Here is a 25794-nt window from a genome sequence, read left to right as displayed (position 1 = left end):
CTGCTTTAGTGCTAAGCAGTGGGCTTTTGCAGGTTTTTGCTCCAGGACAAAAACAACAGCAACAATGCTCAGACATGAAGCTTTTAAGCATGGACCTGTGCCTGGAAAGAGTGGGCGAAAGGTAAGTGTGGAATCTCTGTCTGCTGCTGCAGACCCAGTATGTGCAGATCCAGTTGTAGATTGACTACAGGTTTTGGCAGGCAGGCAGGTGTGCAATGCAACAGAATACATAGTGCAGGCACACTGTCAGAGTCCATGACAATGCACTGTGGGAGCCGGAGACAAGACTAGTTTCTCCTCCTGCCCAGCTGCCCCATTCGCAATGTCCTTAAGAGGCCAGGTCTGAGCGTTGGGCCATCATATTAACTGAAGCTGCGGTTCTGTAGGGTTTCATGTTAGCTTTCCAATTCTGGGTCCCATATTGTAGCAAATGTGTGGGTGTTTTTAATTGTTTTTTTGTTCACTTTAGCCATATTAGTTAATGTTGTCTTGGTTGTTATACTCTGAATGCTTTGCTGGGGAAGTGTAGGAGAGCTGCACTTCCCCAACCTTTGATCTACCCATCCTGTCTTTGACTGGCTAAGAGCCATTTTCAAGCTCAAATATTTTCTTTTTCACATGTGAACATCACCATGGCCTTTAGTGATATTACTTAGAGCCACATTAAGAGGCCTGACCAATTCATATACAGTGGTACCTCAGGTTAAGTACTTAATTCATTCCGGAGGTCCGTTCTTAACCTGAAACTGTTCTTAACCTGAAGCACCACTTTAGCTAATGGGGCCTCCTGCTGCTGCCGCACCGCTGGAGCACAATTTCTGTTCTCATCCTGAAGCAAAGTTCTTAACCCGAGGTACTATTTCTGGGTTAGCAGAGTCTGTAACCTGAAGCGTATGTAATCCGAGGTACCACTGTAATACAAACACACACACAAAATTAAACACAAATGCCACTTCCAAAGGACATCAGTGTGTGAGGCACCTGACTACCCCATCCAACAGTAGTGTGTGCGCGCTCACACGGACACATAAAAACTATCTATACATGCCCTTATCTTCACTGAATCAAAGTGGGTTCAGCAGCAGCAGAGGAAACATTTAAGACATTGAAGATAAAAATCACCATTTTACAATTTCATTCTAAATAATGCAAAACATTATTTTTATTCTGAAAGTGTGTCCCAGAGCAAAAAGCTTGAGAACCACTGGGATTAGCAGAAAACTGCTCAGAGTCATGCCTTCTAGGCATAGGACAAGCAGAAGTGTAGGCAAGCCCTATGTTGCTTCGGTACCTAACTTTGTGTTTCAAAGTGTTTGTTTGTTTCATGCTTCCTGCCTCTGTTTCTGAAGTTTTTCATCTGGAAAACGTAAGAGCACGTCATGCCAAGTGACAATACAAAATGCGTACATTTGCTACATTCTAAACATGAAAAAGTATTTGCGGGCTATAGGAAACTATACATTGTGCCATTAAAAGACCTTCCACGTTAACAGCTTCTAAAACAGTGGCCATATTAGTCTGTTGCAGCAAAAACGTGACTCTTGTAGCACTTTAAAGACCAACACATTTAACATGTTATAAACTTTTGTGGATTAAAGAAAGATTATACCATAATAAAATTGTTACTCTTTACCGTGCTGCAAGACTGTGTTGATGATGAATCTAGTATTTTATAAATCATTTGGCAAAGTATATACTAGATTAGCATGAAATTGGCGTTTTCATTACTACACTATGTATGCTTGGCTTACTTAATTTAAAAGAAGACATGTTTTCCTCTGACAAATGTTAGTGGCAGATATGCTATTTCACCTCCATCTTCTTTTGGAGCCTGTCCCCTACTAGTATTTTTCATCAAAATTATCAGGCAACACAAAGTATTAAGAGTGATCATTTACATTCACAAGGACAGGTATGTAGAAGAGTAAGTCTCACTTGATCAAATTCTCCAGCTAGATTTGCAACTGGACATTCTACCCTTGATTATTTATTTAATAGTCTATCAAATTCCATCAAATTCAGTAAGCCCAAGTCCCCTGTAAAGAAAGTCATGCCAACTGGCATCTAGCCTGAACATTACTCTTTTGCTGTTTGTACCCTATATTCAACATAGTTTCAGGGCAAAGTGAATAAAAAAGAAATTTCCTCTGGGCTCCTTTAATCAGGGAATAAATCCAACATTATTTCCCTGGAGTATGTACTATGATACATCTATGGCAGGCTACTCTTGGACAATATGCATGCCTCATTTGAGAAAGCCCTAAAGCTGTCTTGCAGTGCTGTGGCAATGTAAAGGCTCCATAATATGCAACTGTCAAGAATCCTGGAACCTGTGAAGCCTAACGTTCTAAATTTTCCATATAGTTGGCTGAAATAGCAGGCTCCATATCATATTGTTCTGCCAGTCACCTACTTAACCAACATCTCTTTGACTCTGCATTACTATACGAGGAAAAGCATGCCCATCTTCATCCTAATTCTCATCTTCTAGGGGCAATTGCTGGCATTTATTTCCTGTTCCTCCAGCATCCCCTGCCTGTATGCCTCCCATTGGTCAATTGCTCTTCTAGCTATCAATTTCTATCACCTCAATTAAGCAGCATAAAGCATAACATCATGCTCCTTTACTTTGTCACTCATCTTTCCAGCATCTCCACAAATTACCAAATGTGTGTGAAAGTAACCCTCAACAAAAGCTACATGAGTTTGCCTAGTATAAGGCTAAATAGATTAATATTCCTGGTTGAGTTGGTGTTTTTTATTTTCCTTTTGATGGTGCATACTCAATGTTTCCCCCATTTCCCCTTTTTTATACTTCCCTTGAATAAATTTCTTAATTGGATTCCTGGCCTGTACCAGTTTCTGCTCCCACTCAAGGACTGCCAATCCGTCTCCTCTGCTTATTATTTACCTGATTTTAGTTATAGCCTACTCTTCACCAAAGAGTCTCAGGGCAGGTTACAAAAATGCCATAATTAAAATAAGTCCAGAAATAAATAAAACAGCAACGACGTCCAATTTCTGAATAACAAAACAGAAACACATAACGGGTACACAGCCGTGCTGGAAGAAGGAAGTCACCCATTCAACCAGAGGCCTGAGAAAACAGCTGTGTCTTGATCAATCACTGAAAAGTTAATTGTGCTAGTACAAGACCTGACTTGGAGGGAAACTCATTCCACAACCTATGGCCCACCACAGAGAAGACCCTCTCATGTGCTGCGGACTCCTTGAACCACAGCAGGTGGTGGCACGACCAACTGGGCCTCCCCTGGTGATGTTAATACCAAGGCAAATAGATTTGGGAGGAGGCAATCCTTCAGATATTTGGGGACCAAGTCATTTAGGACTTTATATGTCAACATTAACACCTTCAATTAGGATGCATAGTGAATTGACAAACAGTGCTGATATTTTGAGACCAGTATGCTCTGGTGGTGGAATTCAACTAAGTTTTACTTGGAGTAGAAATTAATAAACATGACTAAACTATGTTCATTAATATCAATAGGCCTTCTCTGAGTAAAACTTAGTTGAATACCACCCTGTGTCCTGCTGGGCCACGTGTCTGTCTACATTACGGATCCAGGTTCTTGGAAAGCCATGAGTGGTGATATGCTGAAGATGCCCAGCAGGAGATTTTCAATTCAGCTGGAAGTCTCCCAACTCCTGAGCAGATCATCTCATAAGCCAGTGGAAGTCTCATAGTCTTTGACCTAGCAGTCAATACAACAGGTGGTAGAAAGAAGCAGCTGAAATCACAAACTGATTTTTTAAATCAGTTTTTTTTTGTCTGGAGTTTTGGGCTGGGTTGCCATCAGTATGCTGATGACACCCAACTCTATCTGTTGATGGATGGCCATCCTGACTCGGCCCCAGACACACTGACCAGATGTCTGGAAGCTGTGGCTGGATGGTTACGTGGGAGCCGGTTGAAGTTAAATCCTTCGAAGACAGAGGTCCTCTGGCTGGGGCGGGACGATATGGGATCGAGGGGGCAACTCCCATCTCTTGCGGGGGTGCAATTAGTGCCAGCACCGTCCGTTAAGAGTTTGGGTGTAATCTTTGATACCTCCCTCTCTATGGAGGCGCAGATTACAGCTTTAACAAAGGCGGCATTTTTGCATCTCCGCCAAGCTAAGCAGTTGGCCCCTTATCTCTCTCGCCCTGACCTAGCCACTGTGATCCATTCGACGGTCACCTCCAGACTGGATTATTGTAACTCGCTCTATGTGGGGCTGCCCTTGAGACTGACCCAGAAACTCCAGCGGGTGCAGAATGCCGCGGCGAGACTCCTTATGGGGTCATCGCTGCGAGATCACATTCATCCGGTACTATACCAGCTGCACTGGCTCCCGGTGGAGTACAGGATCAGGTTTAAGGTGCTGGTTTTAACCTTTAAAGCCCTATATGGCCTAGGACCCTCGTACCTACGGGACTGCCTCTCCTGGTATGCCCCACAGAGGAACCTACGGTCTGCAAATAATAACATCCTCAAGGTCCCAGGCCACAGAGAGGTTAGGCTGGCCTCAACTAGAGCCAGGGCCTTCTCGGCTGCGGCTCCAATCTGGTGGAACGCTCTGTCACAAGAGACTAGGGCCCTGCGGGACCTGACATCTTTCCACAGGGCCTGCAAGACAGAGTTGTTCCACTAGGCCTTTGGTCAGGGCGCAGCCTGACTCTCTCCTCTGGCAACCTGCACAGAATTTTGCTTAATCGGTTGCCATCAATTTGATTTTAATTAATTTTTATAATGAAATATTTTTAGAATGTGTGATTATTTGACTGTTTGATTATTTGATTGTTGTTAGCCGCCCTGAGCCCGGCTTCGGCTGGGGAGGGCGGGATATAAATAAAAAAATTTATTATTATTATTATTATTATTATTATTATTATTATTATTATTATTATTAATAAATCAGTGTGTGTGTATTTGTGTGTGTGTGTGTGTGTGTGTGTGTGTGTGTATTTTATCACCTTAACCACATTCTCCGTGAAGCATCTTTGGGCCTCGTCCTACTTTTTCCTTCCCCATGTCTTTGGCACCTTTGGTGGCTAGCAGGAGCCACAGAAACTGTTGGTGCACATTTCTAGGTGTGCAGAAGGGGGAAACCCATGCCCACTGCCCAACCAGTTCACTGCATGTCCTGGTGGGAAGGGAAGGAAGCTGTGCCCCACTAGGTCTCTCTACAGCATGGTGAGAACATAGCTCTACGAGTGCTTAACCCAGAAATGACATTGACACCACCTTATACAATGGACATGACTGTAAGATGGAACTGCTACCTACACTGCCTCTTTCAATGGCTCCCTGGCCTCAAGTCCTTATTTTTAAGTTGTGGGTGAGCATATCAGACGACACAGCGATTCTTCCAAAGCAGCTCTTTATTTGTAAGCTGGAACAGAACTGAACTGAGGAGCTCAGTCAGCCTGCTTATATAGAGCTCCACTAGAATGCAACAGTAACCATATTCTGTAACTAGCCAATCACTGAACGTCGCTTTCGATCCTTCATTTGCATAACTATCTACAGTATCCCTCTGCTGGCCCAGGGTGAGAACTTCAGTACATAACACTTATAGCTGCCAGTCCCATTTTATCTCTCAGCCAGGCAGTCCAAAGGAACATTCCTCCTACATCTCTTAGCTATCCTTAGCGTCCCACCGTGATATGATATGCAGTAATACAAAGCAGTATGGTCCAGCTTATATGCTTAGCAAAATCAGATGGCAAATCTTTTCCAGGATTGTATCACTCTAGGATGCAGATGGCAGGAAACACCAGTATGACCACTTCCCATCTTTAAAACTTATTGCACATACAAAACTAGTATGTTGGAGAGATTGATTCAACCTAGCTTTCTCCCTGACATAGTGTGGGGGGTTTTCTCTTATTTTCAGGGAATTTCATCCATAGGATAGCATTCAAACATGCAGCCTCCCCCACCTACAGCCTGAAGTGGGGCAATCCAGAAAAGCTCTGCTACTTTTTTCTACTGGATGTATAAAAGGGTCCTATGCCATTACACTAGAGATGCAAGACTTCAGCAGATTTTATTGCACATTTATGATTATTTGTGCTCATAATGCTATACATTATGTAGACAATCCTGCTTTTAATACTGTTTGTTCCTGCAAAAGTTTTGGAGTGATCATACTGCTTCATTTCCAATCAGCACATTCCCTGTAGCTTCATGCTAAAAATCCAGTAACTTTTCATACCACAAACGTTCTGGTTATTTATTTATTTTGTCCAGCAGAAAGAAATAATGTGGTAGTAATGGAGGTGCATTGAGAATAAAGCAGAATAAATCCACCACTAATGCACTATTGTTGTGTTAAGAGCATGTTGCAGAATACACCCACAATAAAACACCAATCTGGAGGGACACAAAGTTATCACTTGAGACTCTTCGGCTGGAAGGGAAAGAGGTATTGCTAGTGGGATCAAAAACATAGTTAGCTGCATACAAACTGCTGGTAGACTGAATATCATTTACCATTGTCCACATTATAGAAAGACCTCTTCATAGTAGACTAGGTATACAGAAGAGCAACAGATGAATACCAGAACTGAGAACTTACCTTATGAGATTGACTTTTTAATCTTAGATACAGTGGTAGTACTCTACAAATGAATTGGGGGAAAGTGCTAACACCACAAAGTGGGGAGCTTCTCATATTAAAGCAGATTGGGGACGAGAATGAATGACTACAAAATGGCCACACTTTCTAGAGTGGACTTGCTCTGTGTTTATGACACATCATAATTCTAATTATATAGACCAATATTTGTAATGTGTGGATTGTCAATCCTCTGGGCATAGAATGAGCAAGGTCATCTGTGGACATAGTTCTATAATTCTCTGAAAACACATGTTTATCGTCATAATCTACAAAGTAGAAGAAAACTACTCATATCTCCTGATATATGCAGTGCTTTTTTCTTTAAAAAATGTTTAGGGGTACTCTCATTTTCCTACTCATATTGAAATACTGCCCCTCAATGAGGCCAAACTTAGATTCACAAAATGTTAGGGGTATGTTTACCCCTGTGTCCCCCCAGAAAAAAGCACTGGATATATGTATATGTGTAGATGCTCTGGGTTATCACTGAACTTCCTCAAAACAGTCCCTGGGGACAGGAGAATGTTAAATTAAACCAATTCCATTTTCTCTTTTGTTTTGTTTTACATGTGTTTAAAACTAATGGATGTTTTGCAGGAAAGCTGGTTTTATTAATGGTTTGTCCATGACAGTTTTGTGAAACCAAAATACTTATTCCTGTGGTCTTTGGTGGGAAATTCAGATTATCTGAGGCACTTCCAGTTTTATCATCCTGGTTTCTTAATGTTCTTCTTAAAGAAAAAGCAATTAAAATAAGCAAGGCTTCTTATGGGTGTGGGGGGATGTCATGGGTCTACAGGATGTATGTGTTCACTCTTTCTTGGTTTGGTAGTGTAGTTGTCCCTGGGTAGGAAATGCTGGCATGCAAATGTACCAAGGCCACACCCAGACATCCTATGCCCAGGAGAAGATACTAACTAGTGAACATAGTTATAATGTTCTCTTCGATTGGGCACCCTGGTTGCACAGGGTCTTTTTTAAAAATCTTGGAGAAGATTCTAGCCATGTTCAACTGAAGGCATTTAGAGCCTTCCTTCAGATCTTTGCACATCAGGCGAGGAGGTGGCAGGGTAGCACATGCAGGGATGTTGGTGGGACACCCAGTGCACGCACACACACACACACACACACACACACACTCCCCATTTGACACCCTCGTGCATTATTTTTAACAACATGCATTTAATTGTTTTTAACCTGATATTATGAGTCATAACACTGGCAAATGAGTGGTTAAAATGGGGCATAATGATTGCCACACCAACACAATGTCCTCGGCCTTGAACTGTAACTGTGCAAGGTCACAGAAGGTGAGGGACAGCAGAGTGAACTTCTGAAGGTTTTTCCGCCACTTCCACGAAGCCAAATACATAGACCCAATTCTGCAGACCTGGTATTTGGTAATAACTGACAGAAAGCAAAGCAGGACAAATCTGCTTCACTTGCCAAGGACAAGATGCTGCTTGTTCCAAGAACCTCAGTGACAAATATCTAGATAGTCAGGGCTTGAATTCTTTCAATGCAATTGACCGAGTTTGTCAGTGCCTTTAACAAACAGTATGCATTTTGTGAACGAAGAAGCTAATTTCCAAGCTCCAATCTAATGGTTGAGATGGGAAGAAGCAATAATTTACCTTGTCTGCCATGATCATAGAAGAGCCTCCATGGATACCTAGGATGGGTGTGAGGGTCTGGGCAGAAATGAAGTCCAGGATCTGGGCAATGGCTTCCTGGTCAGTGTCATCAGCAAACACCACACCTTGAACCCTCCGATCAGACATGATATCACAGATGCGGGTGATGATGCTCTTGGGATCTGTCTCATTCATGGCCACCAGTTCCACACGAGGCGTGAGAGAGAGGTGATGGAAGTCATCTTTCTTGTGGGCATCTGTGATAGCTACTTCGTCAGAGGTACCCACCAAGATGACAGCAATGCCAATGCTGGGGTGGTTCTTTTGGGCCCAGGCCCCACCACCTGTTGTCGCCAGGACTGCCAGCATAAGCCAGAACTTTGAAGAATAGCACTCTGCTCGGGGCCTCATTTTCAGCTCTTGCACTCCCTAGAAAGAAGGAAAAAAGAGGGGAAATAGTCATGTTAGCTTCCTTATTATTTGTTCCCTTTATGGATCAGAGCACTGGCCATGTTGAACACATGCAGCTGCTTTAGGTTAGAACAGACCATTTGTCCATCTAGCTCAGCACAGGCTACAGCAGAGACTCTCCAGGGTTTCAGGCAGGAGTCTTTTCTCAGCCCTTCTACCTAAGCTCCTTTTAACTAGAGGTTAACTAGAGGACATTCTGCATGCAGTATATGTGCTCTACCATTGAATTCTGCCCCACTCCTCCAATCTCTTGCTCAATTTCAATTTAAAGCTGGACTTGTTGCTTCAACTTTAGTGGTAACTAGAGAAAGCTCTTTGATGTTAGCCTATATCTGGAAGCTTAATAAGAGCAGAGAAAAGAATTAAATGACAGTGGTAAAAAAGAGAGGATACCCAAGACATAATTACACTGTTGTTCTAACCCAGAATTACATGTTCATCAGTGACAGAGCATCAGGGTCCTCTCCTCATCCACTTAAAATGAGCGTGTCTGGAATCTACACTTTGTTTGTGCCAAAATCTGTGTCCACTTCCAATCAGTTTTGTAAAAGAACCTTCCACCAGCCTTTATGCAAAAGATTCTAAAGAAAAGGGGAAAGGAGAAAGAAGGCAGGACTTCCCTCCCTCCAGCTAACACATTCGCTCCAGGTCAATCTGAAGTATCTTTTGTTCCAGTATTATTTACATGACCATAATGTAGTCCTTGTGGAGATAAATGCAAGATTTCAGGCTGTAGAATTGCTAGTGATAACTTTTTGCCAATCCTAATTTTATTTGAAGGAAGACATCAGTCAGCAGGCAACACAGCCACTTATGTACCGTATCTTCCTTTCTTAGCAGCTTCAGGTGATTACTTTTGCTCTCGAGGCGGAAGATCAGTTACCTCCAAGCCTTCAAGCTAATGGAGCTGCTGATATAATTTTGATTCACTCCCTGGAAATGCTGGCTTCTTTTTCTAAGCACTGAAGTGATGAAGAAGACCTATGAGGTCATCAGTGCAACCCTGCTAGTGCCAGATGACTCCCTACAGGATACTTTAGTGTGTCTTGTTTTAATAACATTGAGCTCTTTTCATCTGCAAAGCACTTTACAAGCAGCAACTAATTAATCCTCAGAGCTCCTCAGTAAGGTACATGTTGCTACTATTGTCTTACCAGCCTGAAAATCATAGCAGTGAGGTTTGCCCTGTGGACGCAGATGCAGTCAGTATCAGCAAAAACAGAAGTATTGTCTAGTCATATGCACAAACTAGAGTTTCATCTTACTCATCCAATTAAAATAACTGAAAAATACCTCTCAGATTTATGATCTGGTCTAGTCTCTAATTCTATATCTACAGTGTTTAACAAAGCATCCCAGGTGTCGGGATTTCCATTACATCGCACTAAAACAGCTCTTGTCCTTCTGCTATGCCAGAAGCTGATTGAAGGAATGTAAGGGGAACCTCTGGAATTCGTTGCTTCATGACCCACACACAAATCGTCACTCATTTCCATTACAAACTAGATAAATGTCAATAGCCAAAGTAACAAATTCCTGGATTTATATTGATGGCAATCTATAACTAATAAAGTAACTGCTAGGACTGCAGTGCAAGGTGAGGAAACTTTTTCAATCCAGGAAGTTGACCCACAGAAAGTCCAGGGGGGCAGAGCCATTAATGGGCAGAGCCAAGAGCAGGTGGAGCTACCTGGTTCATCTCTCCCTCTCCTCTGCTCCCCTTCCTCCCCCCTCTCTGTGCCACTTTCTCAGCTCTTCCCCCACCTCTCCCACCCTCAACCACTCCAGTTTTCCTTCTCTTCCTCTTCCCCCTCCCCTTAACAAAAGGTGGTAGAGCAGTTTCAGTATGGTGGGTTTTTTTTAATTTTCTCTCATTTAGACACACTGAGAGGAAGTGGTGCATGAAGTGAAAAAAAGCAGCATACTGGACAGAATCAGTAATGGTCAACATGTGCATGCACCTAATCTGGCCTATGTATCTATCACCCGACTGTGACCAGCTGCTGGACAATGGCGGCTGAATGTTGCTGCAAATTAACTCCTGTGTATTTCACTAACCAGGCTCTACCAATGGCGGAAGGGGTGGAGCCACTAGAGCAGCCTGGCATCATGGCCTAGATGCAGCCCCTGGGTTAAAAGACAAAGAGCTGAACACAACTTTTTAACATTCCATTTGCTCAAAGCAGAACTCATAAAGCATCTTGCTTATACAGTAATGCATTGATCGTTTAATTACCATTTACACTGCTATAGTTTAACACTCCTGAAATTAAATGCAAATATACGTGCGCACACTTCACCCATAACCCTCAACATGTCATTCTCAGGACTGTACACATTGTCCTGTCATTAATAAACAAAACAAACAAATGCATAATTACAATTCAAAGAAGGATCCAAATCCACTTAAAGGCTGAAAGAAATGAGGGGATGACATATCCATCGATTTTTATTGCTCTGGACTTCTGTTCATAGAACAAGCTAATAAAGAGGGGGAAAGAAGACTTTGAGAACGTAACAAAATGAATAGCTAACTTCATTGTAGCAGGACTATTCCCTCTAATTACAAGTCAGTAAATTAAGTTCTTTTACAAGGGAAATGCAGTCCTCACTACTCTGACAGCTGATTAATGCACACCGCACATGCTCTTTCACACATTTAATGTTATTTTTTGCCATTCTCCTGTGACTCCCCTTAGTATTCTTAGCGTATTGCACTTGGTTATGCAACGGCTAGTTGCAATGCTGTGAGTAGCTTTGACAGTCGTCTCTTCACACTGCAGCTACATTGAAGTACTCTCTAAAGCAGAAAGGGTAGATTCTACCAGCCCAGGAACTTACACGGACAATAGGGAAATCTGTAATGCAACCATAACTCAACCACATCTATAGCCAGAAATATTGTGGTACTTGTGGAAATAGCCCAAGGGTATAACAGTTTCAATATGAAACAGGAAAAAATCTATCTAGCAGTTTAATATGTTTAAATCAAAGTTATGAATAATTTTATTAGAAGTTTTCTTTAAAAAGAAAAATTCAGCTGCCCACCAATGTTTTCAAGTCAGCCAACACAGCCATGAAATTAAGGGTATGATTCTTCACCCTGCGGCACCCTACTTGTCACTTTTCCCAGGATGGTGAGGAACCATTCACGAGCACTCTTTGGGTTCGGATAGTCAACCAGCTAAGGATAGTCAACCAGCTACAAATCCACCTAACAGTTACCTCATCCAGTCCACATTTTAACAGCTTCTCTGCAAAAATATCATGGAGGACTTTGCCAAAAGCCTTACTGAAATAAAAAAAAACCATTTTGTCCACAACGTTCCCCTGATCCACCAAGCTTGCAACTCAACATGTTTTTGAGAAACCCACAATAGATCTTAGTCAGGGGTAGGCAACCTAAGGCTCATGGGCCACAAGCGGCCCATGGGGGTCATTTAACCGGCCCATGAGCCGCCCCCAAACCGAGCCACCCGCTTGGCAAGTCCCCGCACGCTGCACTAAACCGGCGCAGTGCGGCGCGGGGACTCACTTCTGCGGTGCCAGAAATTGTATCTGCGCAGATGCGATTTCTGGCACCGCGGAAGCGAGTCCCCTCGCCGTGCTGTGCCGGTTTAGTTAAACGCGCTGCACCGGTTTAGGTAAACCTTGCCAACCCCTGGTCTTAGTAATCACAGCATCCTTTTCTAAGTGCTCACAGACCAACAGTTTAATTATGTGTTCTAGGACCTTTCCTGGTATCAACATCAAGCTGACTTGTCAGTAGCTACCTGCGTCTTCTCCCCCCATCCCATTTTGAAGATGGGCACAACATTTGCCTACCTCCAGTCTGCAGGGACCTCACCTGTTCTCCCAGAATTGTCAAAATGCTTTAGTTGAGATTCCTGCATTGCAGGAGGTTGGGCTAGATGACCCTCAGAGATCCTTCCAACTCTGCAATTCTATGGTTCTAAGTCCATTGTGCATCAAGAGTTGGGCCTTGATTAACAGGGCTCTACGATTTCATGCCAGGAGCAGGGAATCTGTGGCCCTCCAGATGGCGGGCTACAACTTCCATCAGCTCCAGCCAGTAAGGTGGGAGGGGTTCAGCACTTTCTGAAGGGCCACATGATCTGTGCCAATGCCTCTGTGTGCAGACTCTGTAGCCACATGGGAAAGCATTGACTCCAGTTTTGTGTTGCAGCCGACAACATGACTTTACCTTGTGTTGCATACCTTCCTCTGACTTTATTTATTGTAACCAGGTACCTCATATCTGAGTACAAAGTACACGTGTGTCCCATCAAGTGGGGGGGGGGCTCAGCATCTGTGCAGAATTAGATATGTGACACTTTTTAAAAAAAAGCTTGGAAGTGGCATCTTGATCTTTTCCTGGCCAAAACAATCAAGCTGAAACAGCAAACTAGAAAGGAAATTCTCTGTTTTGCTTATATACAGTGTTATATGTTTAAATTTGGCTTGAGTATATATTTGAATAATTGGTTTTCTTCATGCAAAACATGTCTATTCGCAAAAACACAACAGTACCAATTTAGGAAAACTATTTATTATTCACTATTACTTTCCTATCAAATGACATAGCTTCCACTCTTAAAATGCAGCTTTCTGGGTGATAGAAGGTAGCTTGGTTTAGTACAGCAATAAAACATTCCACAATTACTTTTGTGAACTTATGTCACAGGAAGAAATGAAGAATAACTTTTTCAATTGAACCTGCAGGGAGAATTCTGTGAGCAGAATTACTGAGGCTGGAATTTAGCCAGGATATCAAACTAATAAACCAAAATGCTACGAGAACGTTATTTAACACTGTACTTTTATAAAGGTTACCTGTAATGCAAATATCAATAAAACTGTAAGAATGCACAGGCCTATTACTAATGGCATGTAGCATTATAGAAAACACAGTTCTAGATTTGGAGAGCTCTGGATCCTAAGTTTGGAGATGACCAGTGCTTTTTTCTGGGGGGATGCAGGGGTACGCATACCCCTAAACATTTTATGAATCTAAGTTTGGCCTCATTGAGGGGCAGTATTTCAATATGAGTAGAAAAATGAGAGTACCCAAAAATCTTAGAAAAAAGCACTGGAGATGACCATAGACAACCTGTTCTTATAGAAATGTTCATTTTCTAAAATCTGTGTGACATAATGACTGGATATGATTTAAGAATAAGGGGCGTGATTTTGAAGCCAATGTGTGCATATGCAAGATACCAAAATCCTATCAGGCCTATTTCTAAGTCTTTACTGGGGGGTAGAGGTCTGTATTTAAGATTCTTTCACTGGCAATACTTTCCAGCATGGTTAGGTTATATAAATTGACAAAATGCAGGATTGGGAGGTTATAGCTGTTAGTGCTTCTGATTAATAAGCTGTACTGAGAGGTCCCCTGAAACAAAAAAAATTCCTTCCCCACAGAACGCAGTAGCAGCAGGTTGCACATTCTTGCCAGGGGCAGATTTAGGGCTGTGCGAGCGGGCACCATCTCAAAGCCTGGTAGGCAAGGCATTGGGGTTTGGGAAGGAGGTGTGAGGCTCTGGCAGGGTCCGAGAGTACTCATGCCTTCTTCCCAGTGTCTAGTTAGTACTTTTGGAAGGAGGTGGATGGGCTCCTCTTCTTCAATCCTAACAAGCCCTCACACCTCCTTCCAAAAGCTGAATGCCTCCTTACCTGCCTTTGGGAAGGACTGGGGGAACCAAATTTTGGCCTTGCACGGGGCACCATAGTACCAAGTCTGCCACTGCTCTTGCACATGATCCATCATGATTCTGGGGGACAATGGCAACTTCTAGTAATGCTGCAGGACTAACAGATCTTCCAAAGTTTGGAGGAGTCATTTCTAATGTTGACCAGAAACTGTTAAGTTGTTCTAACAGACATTACAATATGATACACAGTTGCAGGTACATAAGATTAGAGGGGTGGGATAGCAAAAGGCATGGGATAATGGCCCGGGCACATGTTGAATAAAATGGAGAGAGTAAACAGTTTGAATTAAATGGCAGAGTTACTTTCAGCAGGGCAGTTATGTTTGGGAGACACAATTCAATACCTTTAGCTGGTATATCAGACTAACTGTGAAATAACTCCTTAGATAGTCCCCATCAGCTCCACCACTCTGAAAATCATTATCATTCTGCTCTTTCAAGTCTGCCTCACTCTTCGGCAATCTAAGCCTCATGGTGGGAAATTAAACTTATATTTTATTGCCATAATCTTCTCCATCATGTGTAGTCTTATCCCGGACCAGCCTGCCTGCCCCCACCTCCCTGCAATGGGTTCCACACTAAGAAAAATGCAAGAAGATCGGGTCATTCATGTAAGAGTGCAATGCTTCATTTAGATAGAAGGCTATTTGGGATAAATTCCTGACATATTTTATTTGTCTGTAAAATGCCATGTTCACTTTGGGCACTGATAACTGAAACTAATAATAATAAAGAATAACAATACACTCAGTCAGTGAGGAGCCAAGGCAGCAGAGGCTACTGACATCTATAAGCAAGTAACCAAACCTGACACACAGTGTGGCAAGGGCAAGATCCCTTCAGAGCAGGAATTAAAATGGTTCATTCTGGAGGACTAGAGAGCATTCTCCCACAAGCTGTTCCTCAATTTTAGAAAGAGGTTGGTACAATTTAGCTAATTTTAGCTGTTCTTTAATGCAACATTCCTTCTTCCCTCCCTTCATCTCCCTTGTCTGTGTGGATGAAAGCCTGGCAAATATCCACACATCTCAAAGGATCCAGGATTCAAGAATATGACATATGAAATCTTTTATTAGACCAGCTATTTGGTAGAGTAGCAGGCTTCTGAACCCTGCCTGCTTGATGGCTTCAGACTCTGATATACCCACAGTGCTGGCTCAGTATAAAGTATCAGCTGAAATATGCTGGATCTACTTTGACTCTCTTCTCTTCTGAATCAGCCTTTTCACCAGTTTCTTTCTTTTTTAAAAAATAAATAAATTTAGTTTTATTGATTTCCAATATATAACAACAATTACAAAAAAAGGAAACAGATACCAAAACAAAATCCCAATTTACCCCCTACAGGACAGATTAAGCTAATTAAGTTCACCCAAGTCCAATCTGTAATTTCGGTGGTTGCTATTCTTCAGGGTTATATTTTATAAAAGCATGTTGAAAACACAATGTCAACAAAATCATCTACTATTATTCAATGCATGTAATCTCTTTGTTATTCTTTTCTGATAGAGCAATAGACCATACATTCTGTTTCCAATGAGATACACACAGACGTTCCAATCCTTTTCATTTCTGTGCCTCTAGTAGGCGTGCTGCTACAAAAAGAAAAGTAAGAAAGGTCAGATTCCCCTTCTTTAAAAATAGTTAAACCCAAACTTGAGGAGCATTCCACATGCTGACCCATAATTTAGCTTATTTCTGTAAATGTCTTCTGCCAGAAGGGCTTTATATGTTCACATATCCACCACATGTGAAATTTGATTGAGATTTTGATTGAATCCTATACTCATCAGTTCTCATTTCATTTTATCTCCCTCTTTCCCCCTCTACAACTACATACACTTTTAATTACCAAAGGGCTTGGGCCAGAAAACCTGACTCGGTTTTCAAGTCAGACCCAAAGTGACTGAAGGTTAGGTAGAACACTATATTGCTTTGTCTTATCTACCAGTGCTGAGTTACAAGATTGATAAATGGCCCTCCTGAAACAAACTAAAGGTTTGCAATTTATTTCAGTGGCTGCATAATTCCAGATAATTTCTCTGTGACCTCCCTGAGAATCACAGAGTAGCTGACATTTGATGGGATTGTATTGTAAAGATCACTTATTACAAGACTAAAGCGAAACTAAGTACAAAGCATGTATATGAATTTTCAAATGCCTTCAAGCAAGAAAGGATTGGGCCCCTGCTCTCATATATGTTGAATGAAACAGTCACAGTTTAACAATTGACCAAAAAAAGTAAAATTGTTCTCATGTTCCATACCTAAGACAAACAAGGCTCTCAAATGTGTGAAGGCTGCTCTGTGGATCCAGTTCTGGAGGGGAAAACATGGAGAACCTTTACATGACTGACAAAAAGCTAAAGAGGTCAGGGATACTTGATCAGGAAACAGGGTTTGAATCTCCCCTTTTTGTCATTGGTTGGTTCAGAAAAAGCTGTCTCTCCCCGCCGCCACCCTCCTCCGCTGCCTCCTTTTTTATTTTTAAAGCCAGTGGGGCTAATATAGCAAGAAGTGTAACCTCCAAGTCCATAAGGCTACAGCAAACCTATTCTCTAGCTGCACAGGTAGATGTGGAAGAATCTGCATGGCATTTCAGATGAGGCTAGTTACCCATCCATGTGCACTTGTCACACCTTATTCTTGTAACTTGTCAGGTTGTCAGAGTCCTGACTTATCTTTAGCCCGTACCTGTTTCTTGTCAATGCTTGTCCATCTTAGACCTACTTATCTCTTTGCAGGGATAGCACAGGCTACTAAAAGTATGATGTTCTACCATACAAGTTAGAATCTCTCTCTCTCTCTCTCTCTCTCTCTCTCGTGTGCATGTGTGTCCAGTGCATGCATGAGAAAGACAGAGAGAGAAGATGGTGGGTGGGTGGGCATTAGTTATGTTTCTGTTATCAGTTAATCTATCCTGTAAACAATACCCAAACATTCCTTTAAAATCATGAGGCTTTCAGAGGCTTAGGCTCTATGTATATTATTTTAGTCTGCTGTTGGTTTTTTTATTTAATTGTTTTATATATTTTGTAAAGAATTGTTTTATTTTTGTTTTATGGTATCTGCTTCCAGGGAGGGTTTTGCTCTGAAATGCTAGAATGAATGAATGGAATAAATAAATTAGTAGAAACTGTGCTAGCCCACATGACCATAGCTCAGTGTTGCAAAATCAAAATGCCATTGTAAATAAACATGGGCAGTCCATGCCAGCACCACAGCCAGCTTCTCTGTGTCCTAAACACTACAATGTCTTTGGCTCTTTACTTCATTTAGTCACTAGGTAGTATACTAGGCACGCCCTAAAAATTCTGCAGAGTTTCATATTCTCTCTACAGCTTCATGTATCTCTTTCCCTTTGTTGCCACTCCACGCGCACACACACACACACACAGAGAGAGAGAGAGAGAGAGAGAGAGAGAGAGAGAGATGCTAAGAAGAATGCATATTTTCTCATGGATAATTTATATAGTAACAGAACCAAAGTTAATCCTTCCTTTCAAGCCTGTCCCATGTATGTAATTTACACATAGGAAAATAGATGTTTTGGCAGCAGCTTCCAGGGATTTGAAGAGAAAAGCACTGCTTGTGTCACAGAAATTATAAATGAAATGCCTCCATTTGATAATCTCATTTTTCCCCTGGTCAATTTCAAGATTGTTCTCCATAGAATATTCCCTCACTAGTTATACAGTCTAAAATGATTCAAGCAGTAGGGCTGCTGCCATTAGAAGATTATCCCACATTCTAATAAAGCACACCCTTAGGAACTGTTGTGTGATAATTCGGACTAAAAAAATTCTGGCTCTCAGATTTATCCTATTATATTAATTACGCTCCTGTAGTTTAGCTTAAACAATTCATTTCACCATATGTTGATTCTGTCCTTCAAAATACCTATCTGTGACTGTCATATCAAGCCACATTTATAGCCATCTTTTTGCCAAACCAAAGATGATTAGTTCTCTTAACCTTTTCTTGTAAGCTAGCTTTATTTGGTCTTTCAGATGACAAGCCAGAGAGAATTAAGACAAGTGCCAAACCATTACGGATGGGGTTAGTCCTGTCTGGGTTATATGAGCTGGCACGTAGCAACTGACCTGCTGGAGCAAAATTAACACACACACAAAAGCCATTAAGTGAAACAGCAGGTCACTGTGACACTGCCCAGCTCTGGTGCATAAATACCAAGAGATAGCAACTTGGAAAGCATGCTCTTTCCTCTGTTTTGTCTTGCAGGGCCAAACTGGAACTGCCATGCATATGCCAGGAGGACCGTGCCTTTGGATAAGTAGGAAGCAATGTAATCCTGCTTCTTACTGCCAGGTGGTTGGTGGGGGGACAATCCACCCGGACTCGGCAGGACTCATTTACAGCAGCTGCCACTCTATAATGGAGCAAACTGAGGGCAGAACAAGACGTTACAAGAAACGTGAAGCTGCCACCACTCTGTATTTCTTTCTTCCCAGCAATGTATAGCACAAGAAGGGGTGAAATAGGATACCATTGCACCATGTATTTCCTTTTCGCTGTTGATCAGTTATGCAAGGAACAGGAGAATGAAAAACCCACACCATGTTGAATCTCAGAGGTACGAATAGTGATCTCACCCTGAGGCCATCCCATGGCTCATTGATTGCTCCAGTCAGGGTCAGACTTTAGAATATAATCCTAGGGCCCTGAACCTCTGGGGCCTCCCAAGGATGTTAGCAAATTATGGGTGCTGGTGTCATGATAGAAAACTTGTCCAGCAGCCATCTTGGGCATACCAGGAATGAACCTGCTCACCATATCAGCTCTCCTACTCCTCCATCCCTTAATATGTGCCATTTTTCTTCCTGTGAAAGGAAACGACATAGACTACATTGTTTAGAATATGGTGGCTGTTTTATCATGTGCTCGGATGGAGGAGGAGTCCAAGTTGTGAACGACTTTAAAATTACGAATGCTTTGGATTACGAGCTCCGCTAACCTGGAAATAGATGCCCCTTGTTGCAAATTTTGCCCTGGGATGTGAGCGGAAGTCGCGCGTCGGCGGCATGGCAGCAGCAGGAGGCACCATTAGCAAAAGCAAGCCTCATGTTAAGAATGGTTTCTGGTTACAAACAGACCTCCAGAATGAATTAAGTTCGTAACTGGAGGTACCACTGTAGTGGCAACCTTCCCCACAACTAATAAAACAATTCTGTTCTTTATGCCATGACCCTCATACAGGGCAGATTGGGATAAAAGAAAGAGGCCTCTCTTGCTGCAGGGGTAGTCATGTCTCCTGCTATGAAACTACTGCATGAATACAGGCTCTTCCCAATATACGGGAAAGCTTTGTTGTTGATGATTATCTGTATGGCTTGGGGGACAATGGAGGAGTGTGCCTTTGGGGGTGAGGTCAAGCTCTACAGTTGCAGTTCTTGCTGTGGCTGTAGAGACTGATGTGTATGTGAGACGTGTTTTGTTGCAGCAGAAGCTGATAAAGATATCCAGTTGTACTGCTGCAGATGCACCATGGCATTTCTTCCCTCTGTGTTCCTCCCAGCGGTCATTTCTCCTCTGGTCACTTCTATGGATACACGACTTGACTGCCTGTCTCCCAGCACTGCAGTCATCTGCAAGGGATTCCCACATGGAAGGATTGGTGTTGCCAGCCGTCATGTCACATTTGCAGACATCTTTGTAATGCATATGTGAAAAATATGCATCTGATTAGGGCACCACTCCTTTTAAAACCTGTTAGCACATTTAAAATTTTTTAAAAAACTGGTTCTCTAAGACTGATTCAGTAAAAACTGCTTAATTTGTGTTCTCTGCAGTCTTTCTAATCTCTTCCCATCTTCCTTTCCCTCCATTTATCTTCAATTTTCCCTCTTGCACACTTTCTCATCACTTCCCTTTCTTCTCTTTCCACTCCCCATTCTCTTCCTCAGTCTTTTAGTTATAATGATCAGTGAAGAGAAGTTGTCAAGCTGCTGGATATGATATATTTTCACTACACGTTAGGGCTATGCACTGGACCATGCTGTACCTGTGATTGTATGACAATTCAAGGCTCATTCCTCTTTCCAAGGTCTACTCTGGATGGCAGTTAGAAGGCACAGCCAGCTTCAAAAGGACGGTGTGGCATTTGCTAGCCTCTCCCATGGTACAGAGCAATGCCCTTTTTATAAAGCCACACACAGAGAAAGACACAAAGCCACAATGGCCAGTGACAGCAGCACATTGGGAAAAGGGAGTGGCAAGGGAGAGGCAAAATGCGTTCAAAGGAGTTACATGAAAGTGCAGATTCAGCTGGCCAATGCTGCCTTCTTGTATTGTTCTATCAGGCACCCTCCCTTTTCCTTTTCTCCAGAGAGAGAAATTGAGCTGCCTGTCAAGCTCATTTATGCTCTCCGCTCCAGTCATCTCTCCTAGTAATGTACCTACTTTATTCACTCCCTTCTGCCTGCCTTCAGACACGTACAAAGATGTGCATCCACATTTTTCTTTCTTTGTCTCTTTCACACACATACACACACGCACAGCAAGCCTGCTCAGCCTTCCACACTTTCCCATTCTTTTCAGAAGGAAGCTTCAACTCTTATTGGCCCTGATCCACTTTTAGATGGGACCGCTTGGTGCAATTCTAGAGACCTGACTTCACTTACAATAAAGTATTCCTATGCCAATGTAAAAAAGAAATTATACAGATGACATGAAGAAAATGTTCCCCCGCCTTACAATCCCTTGTGATTACAGTGAAAAAGTACTATCTTATAAAATCTTGCTTTTAAAATCTTCCTAAAATCAACCCTTACGGTTTATTATTCCTCTGCCCATTCTCCACTGGTCGTACAAAGCAACCTAAAAGACTATCACATTAGTATCAAGAGGAAAATGTACAATGCCTCCCAGGAAATGCAAAATAATAATCCATCCATTGACCATTCCTGGACTTGAATAATCTGGTGATTACCAAAACAAACAAACAAAAACAAAACAAAAAAACAGAATATTAGAAAGAGGGGAGAGAAGCTGAGGGACCCTTACATGAAAGGGACAAGATAGGCAGTGGAGGGGAGGAAAGCAGAAGTGAAGACACTGTTGAGCAGCACCAGTCACCACTGCCTTATCCTATTACAAATGCAAAGGGTGAAGACTACTGGTCAGCTTCTTTTTAAGTAAGGTCCTTACAAAGTTCTATTGTAAATTGCCAGTATTGGCCACATGCATGCAGATACAAGTCCTTTCAAAATAAAAATACAAACTGCTAAAACAAAAAATTGAAGCTCCTATTTACGCTAACATCTCTAACAAAAATTGCTTCACACTTTATGTGGCAACAAACCTAAGGGCAAAATTAGAATGAAAATTCTAGTTATATATATATAGGGATAATTACCTGCAAAAGGATAAGTGCAACTTTTGATTTTAGATTTGTCTGGTATTGTATCCATTCAAGTTGAACAATCTTACATGTTTTTATTAAGTATGTTATTAACCTTATGAAATAATGCATTTCTAAAAGTGGAACATTTTCTACCCTATATCACTTGCCACATATTTACACTTTTTCTTAAAAGCAGCTAGGGGGATCCAACTCAGACAAAGGAGAGCAGTACTAGCAGGTGGAGGGCTTACCCAAGCCTGCTTTTTGCCCCAATGGGGAAAACATACGGGAGGGACAGTGGAAGATCAGCCTGTGAACCTCTCCTCACATTCACACCTTAACAGCTCTATGAAAGAAACTGCATGGTTAATGTATTTGAAAACATATTTTTGCATTCACCATTTACCTTTTTAGTTGTATATGTAACCATTTATATGAGTGATTGTGACCTTAGGCTACCCAACTGAAACGGAACACTACAAGCAAGTAGTTTTCCTTTGCACAATTTCCACTACATATTATTGTAATTAATGCAGCCTCAAAACTACAAAACACACAACAGTACCCTTGTGCTACTGCTCTGACCAAATTCAGGACTGACCAGGCAACACACACACAAGGTGAGTGGGAAGCATATTGAGGCTGCAAATAGAAATATGCATCCATACTGTTCTTGTCCTCTAAATAAAGGGCTTCAAATGTCAGAACTGTCAATCCCACAGCTTCTCTGTTGTTAATATCTACATTAAAAAGACAGAAAAGGGAGCAGTCACCTACAGGTTAAGATGAAAGAAAGTCGACAGGTGCAGATCTTGGGATGGAGGGCAAAACTTACAAGAGAACCACTATAGACAAGTTATGACAAATTACTGTAGAAAGGGCATCCTTTTTGGAAAAGAATTACCCAACACTGTAGTGCTCATGAAACAAGCCCAGAAATCCAGTCCTATATTCCATGAAATATAAATCATACCCATTTGCCTATCACTAGTTATTACCCATTGTAAAATGCACCACACTGTTTTATTCCATTCTGAATTAAATTCATTCTGTACTTCCTGTGTAGCACACCATTCTTTAAAAAAAAATTTAGATGTTTTCCCTAAGCCTACTGGTATTCACATCCAGTGAATGTAAATTAAAATAAGGACAAATCGGGTCTGGTAACTGAAATAAAGAGAGGAATGGAAACTGTGACATAACTAGCATTTGTATGCATCAGGGCACCACTTACAGTATCAAGGCAAAAGTCATTCATGCCATGTTGGTAGAGTTATTCAAAGGCTACATTTCTCAACATGTCTATGCAGAAATCAAGGTCAGCCAGTTGTGAACCAACAGAAACCTGAAAACTGGTTGACGTTGATTTCTGCATAGACATGTCATGGTATGTGGCTATCACAAAACTATGCAGATTACAGCTGGCTCCATTCTCAACAGCAATCATTGAGTTCTACAGAGCAAACTAAACAGGCAGCAATTTGAGATACAATTCAGTCTGACTGTTCTCCTTGGCACTGAGGCAGGGGCAGGCCGAGATCTCTCCTAGTAGTGTCCCTGAGTGTATCCCTATACTTACACCAAATGAGGGCCATATGTATGTAATTTAGAGATAATAGTGTAGTGGAGGCAAAACCCACTCACTACCCCAAGAGTGAACTCCCCAGCCTCTACCAACAAACACCCCACTGGAAGATATAATTATTACAAGTTCTCATACATAGGTGTGGGGTGTATGGGGTATTAGGGGAGAAGTAATACCTCCATTGGGGGACACATTGTGCTCCTTCTGGGTAGTTTCTCCACCTTTGGTCCCCACCCTGCACTCAGCTCTCTCCCATAGCTCCCAGAAGCTGTCAGCATGTGACAATGGCCAGACCCCAGGAAACGGCTTCAACTAGCCAGCTAAGCCAGGTGAGGGAAGCTGATGGGACTTCCCCTTCATGTGAAGACATGTTCTGGCAGATTGCACAGACAAGACCAATAGTGGGTCCAATGCTCAAGAAGGCCATTTCTGAACATGCTGTAGAGGGAAGTGAGGAGCAGATGAGGCTCATCAACTTGGGAAGGTAGCCCATCTAGGAGAAGAAATACTCTGATCCTAAACCTCTGCTACCTTGTGGGATATCTTTGGGAGAAGCAAAAGCTAAGGAGTAAACCCTACACAAATCTGGAGTGGAGTCCTGAAGATGGTTGGATGGTGCCTTGTGTGCCTCCTTCTGACAAGATGATGCCAAGCATATTGCTATGCTTTCTGTTGGACTTCACCAGCATGGCTGAGAAGGGGGTCTTCTTGTCTGGGCAGCCCAGGACCTCCATACACATTGCCCAGGTTTGCGTCCTGGTGAGGTCACTTCGATGCCACTAACACAGCAGTTTGACTTCACCCCCAGAGGCTCACTTCATTGTCTCTCCAGACAAATGGATGCCAACAACAATCATACATAGCCATACATAACCAAATGAAATCATTTTGCTATCATAAGTAGCACTTATGGAAACAGAGGGAATCAAGAAGATATGGGACAACATCAGTACTGGCTACTGTGCATAGGATAGGGCAGAAAGCCAACAGTAGGTGGGGCTAGCACCAATGGCAGGCACAGCCAACTAGTTCTAGTTTTGTTTCTGTCCTCCTATCCATTGAGTACTAGGAGGACATCACTGAGACCGAGGAGCAAAGTGACAGCCACTCTTGGACCACTTGTAAGTATGAAGGCAGGCAGATTGGGATGGCTGAAGGCACACTGAGGTTGATGGAGTAGTGCCCCATTTGCCTAAATATTCCAGTCTCTGCTGTCAAGCAATTTAACAATGGAAAGCCAACTAAAAAGGCCATGGCATTTAAGGAGTCGAACAAAATTAATTTAAAGACTGATCAATTTGAAGCATGATCTTCAATGGTGGGCACATAACATAGACTCATCACCAGTAATAGCAACTTCTTTCTCTTCTGAATATATTGGTATTCTGTATTCAGTTGCCACAGTCATTAAAGGCAACTGCTGTAGATTTCAGCAGCTTTGGCAATGCAACGTAATATGCAAGAGAAACTGTTATGTGGCAGTGAGGGACATTAGCCCTGGCCCTGACTATTGCTCCCTATATTCTACATACATGTGTGCTATTTGAGCTTCCTTTGCAGCTGCAGTAGCCACTATGTGGGGACCAAAACTTTCATGAGAAACATTTTCCATACATCTGCAACCACATTGTCAAATAATCTTCTTGCCATGGACGTAATCAAAGATGCATACCGATGTACTTGCAAATGCAAGTGGCTGTGAGTGAGTTCTTCCTCTTTACCCTTGCTCTAGTTGGATTGTCTATTTAATTTCATTTATGGGCTTCACATGCTTGTTCATTCAAATGTTTGTTTAGCACTTTGTTGTTGCTGTTGTTTTTAAATAAAATAAAATCCCTTTGTTTCAAATGTCACACTGTTCCAAGGGTAGTTGGGAAATGCTATTGAATGGTCACAGAGCTGGCCAATCAGCTCTATATTTCTGTTCCAATAAGGTAAAACAGGGTTCCGCTGAACTTGATCCAAAGGAAAAGGTTATACATCTGTCTAAAAATGTAGTGAGCACATTTCTACAGTAGCGTCATTGCTAAAATTATGTACATCTGTACATACCCTAAGGCAGTAAGTTGCATAGAAACAGGTTAAACTGAATTCGCTGGCAACTAGCTCACACAGTCAAAGGGGCAATGAATAGCTACATACATATGTGATAAAACTCAGTCACATGCTTCTCTTTTGACAGAAATTTCAAACTTAAAAGAATACATGTTTGGTTGTGCCTTCATTCATTACCTGAGAATACCTGAGTGGCACACCCTGGAAGGAAACTGCTGAGCAAATGCCTCCACACAAAGAGGAAAGGAAAGGAAACGAAATGCGCTTCAGGAGTTCTGTTCTCCGTAGTTGATAGTGCTTTACTTTTGCTTCTCAGTCGGGTCCATTAACATGCAACTAGCATTTG

General features: G+C 42.1%; 1 protein-coding gene and 1 long non-coding RNA gene across 14 annotated transcripts in view; one reads left to right on the top strand and one right to left on the bottom strand.

The window, feature by feature from the left end:
* Nucleotides 1-25794, bottom strand: part of GRIN2B (glutamate ionotropic receptor NMDA type subunit 2B) — a 287257-nt gene that overhangs the window by 195148 nt on the left and 66315 nt on the right. For 10 of the 11 annotated variants that reach the window (XM_083698538.1, XM_083698545.1, XM_083698544.1 and 7 more), the window contains one exon: nt 8261-8689. In XM_083698538.1, the coding sequence (XP_083554664.1) occupies nt 8261-8671 (411 nt within the window). In that variant the 5' untranslated portion in view covers nt 8672-8689. Of the gene's footprint in view, nt 1-8260; nt 8690-25625; nt 25763-25794 lie in introns of those variants that run through there. The other variant, XM_083698540.1, reaches the window with a different exon arrangement.
* The window catches only part of LOC310825388, a 57364-nt gene that overhangs the window by 30438 nt on the left and 1132 nt on the right, over nt 1-25794 (top strand). The window contains exon 3 of one of the 3 annotated variants that reach the window (XR_014555253.1): nt 22263-22428. The exons of 1 other annotated variant lie outside the window; for it this stretch is intronic. This is a non-coding gene — a long non-coding RNA (uncharacterized lncRNA). Of the gene's footprint in view, nt 1-18687; nt 18965-22262; nt 22429-25794 lie in introns of those variants that run through there. One more of the 3 variants, XR_014555254.1, reaches the window with a different exon arrangement.

Source organism: Podarcis gaigeae (genome assembly GCF_964106915.1).
Source record: "Podarcis gaigeae genome assembly, chromosome: 10".
In the NCBI taxonomy this organism is placed as follows: Eukaryota; Metazoa; Chordata; class Lepidosauria; order Squamata; family Lacertidae; genus Podarcis; species Podarcis gaigeae.
The sequence above is the reverse complement of the archived record's forward strand: the minus strand, read 5'-3'. Positions and strand labels throughout refer to the sequence as shown.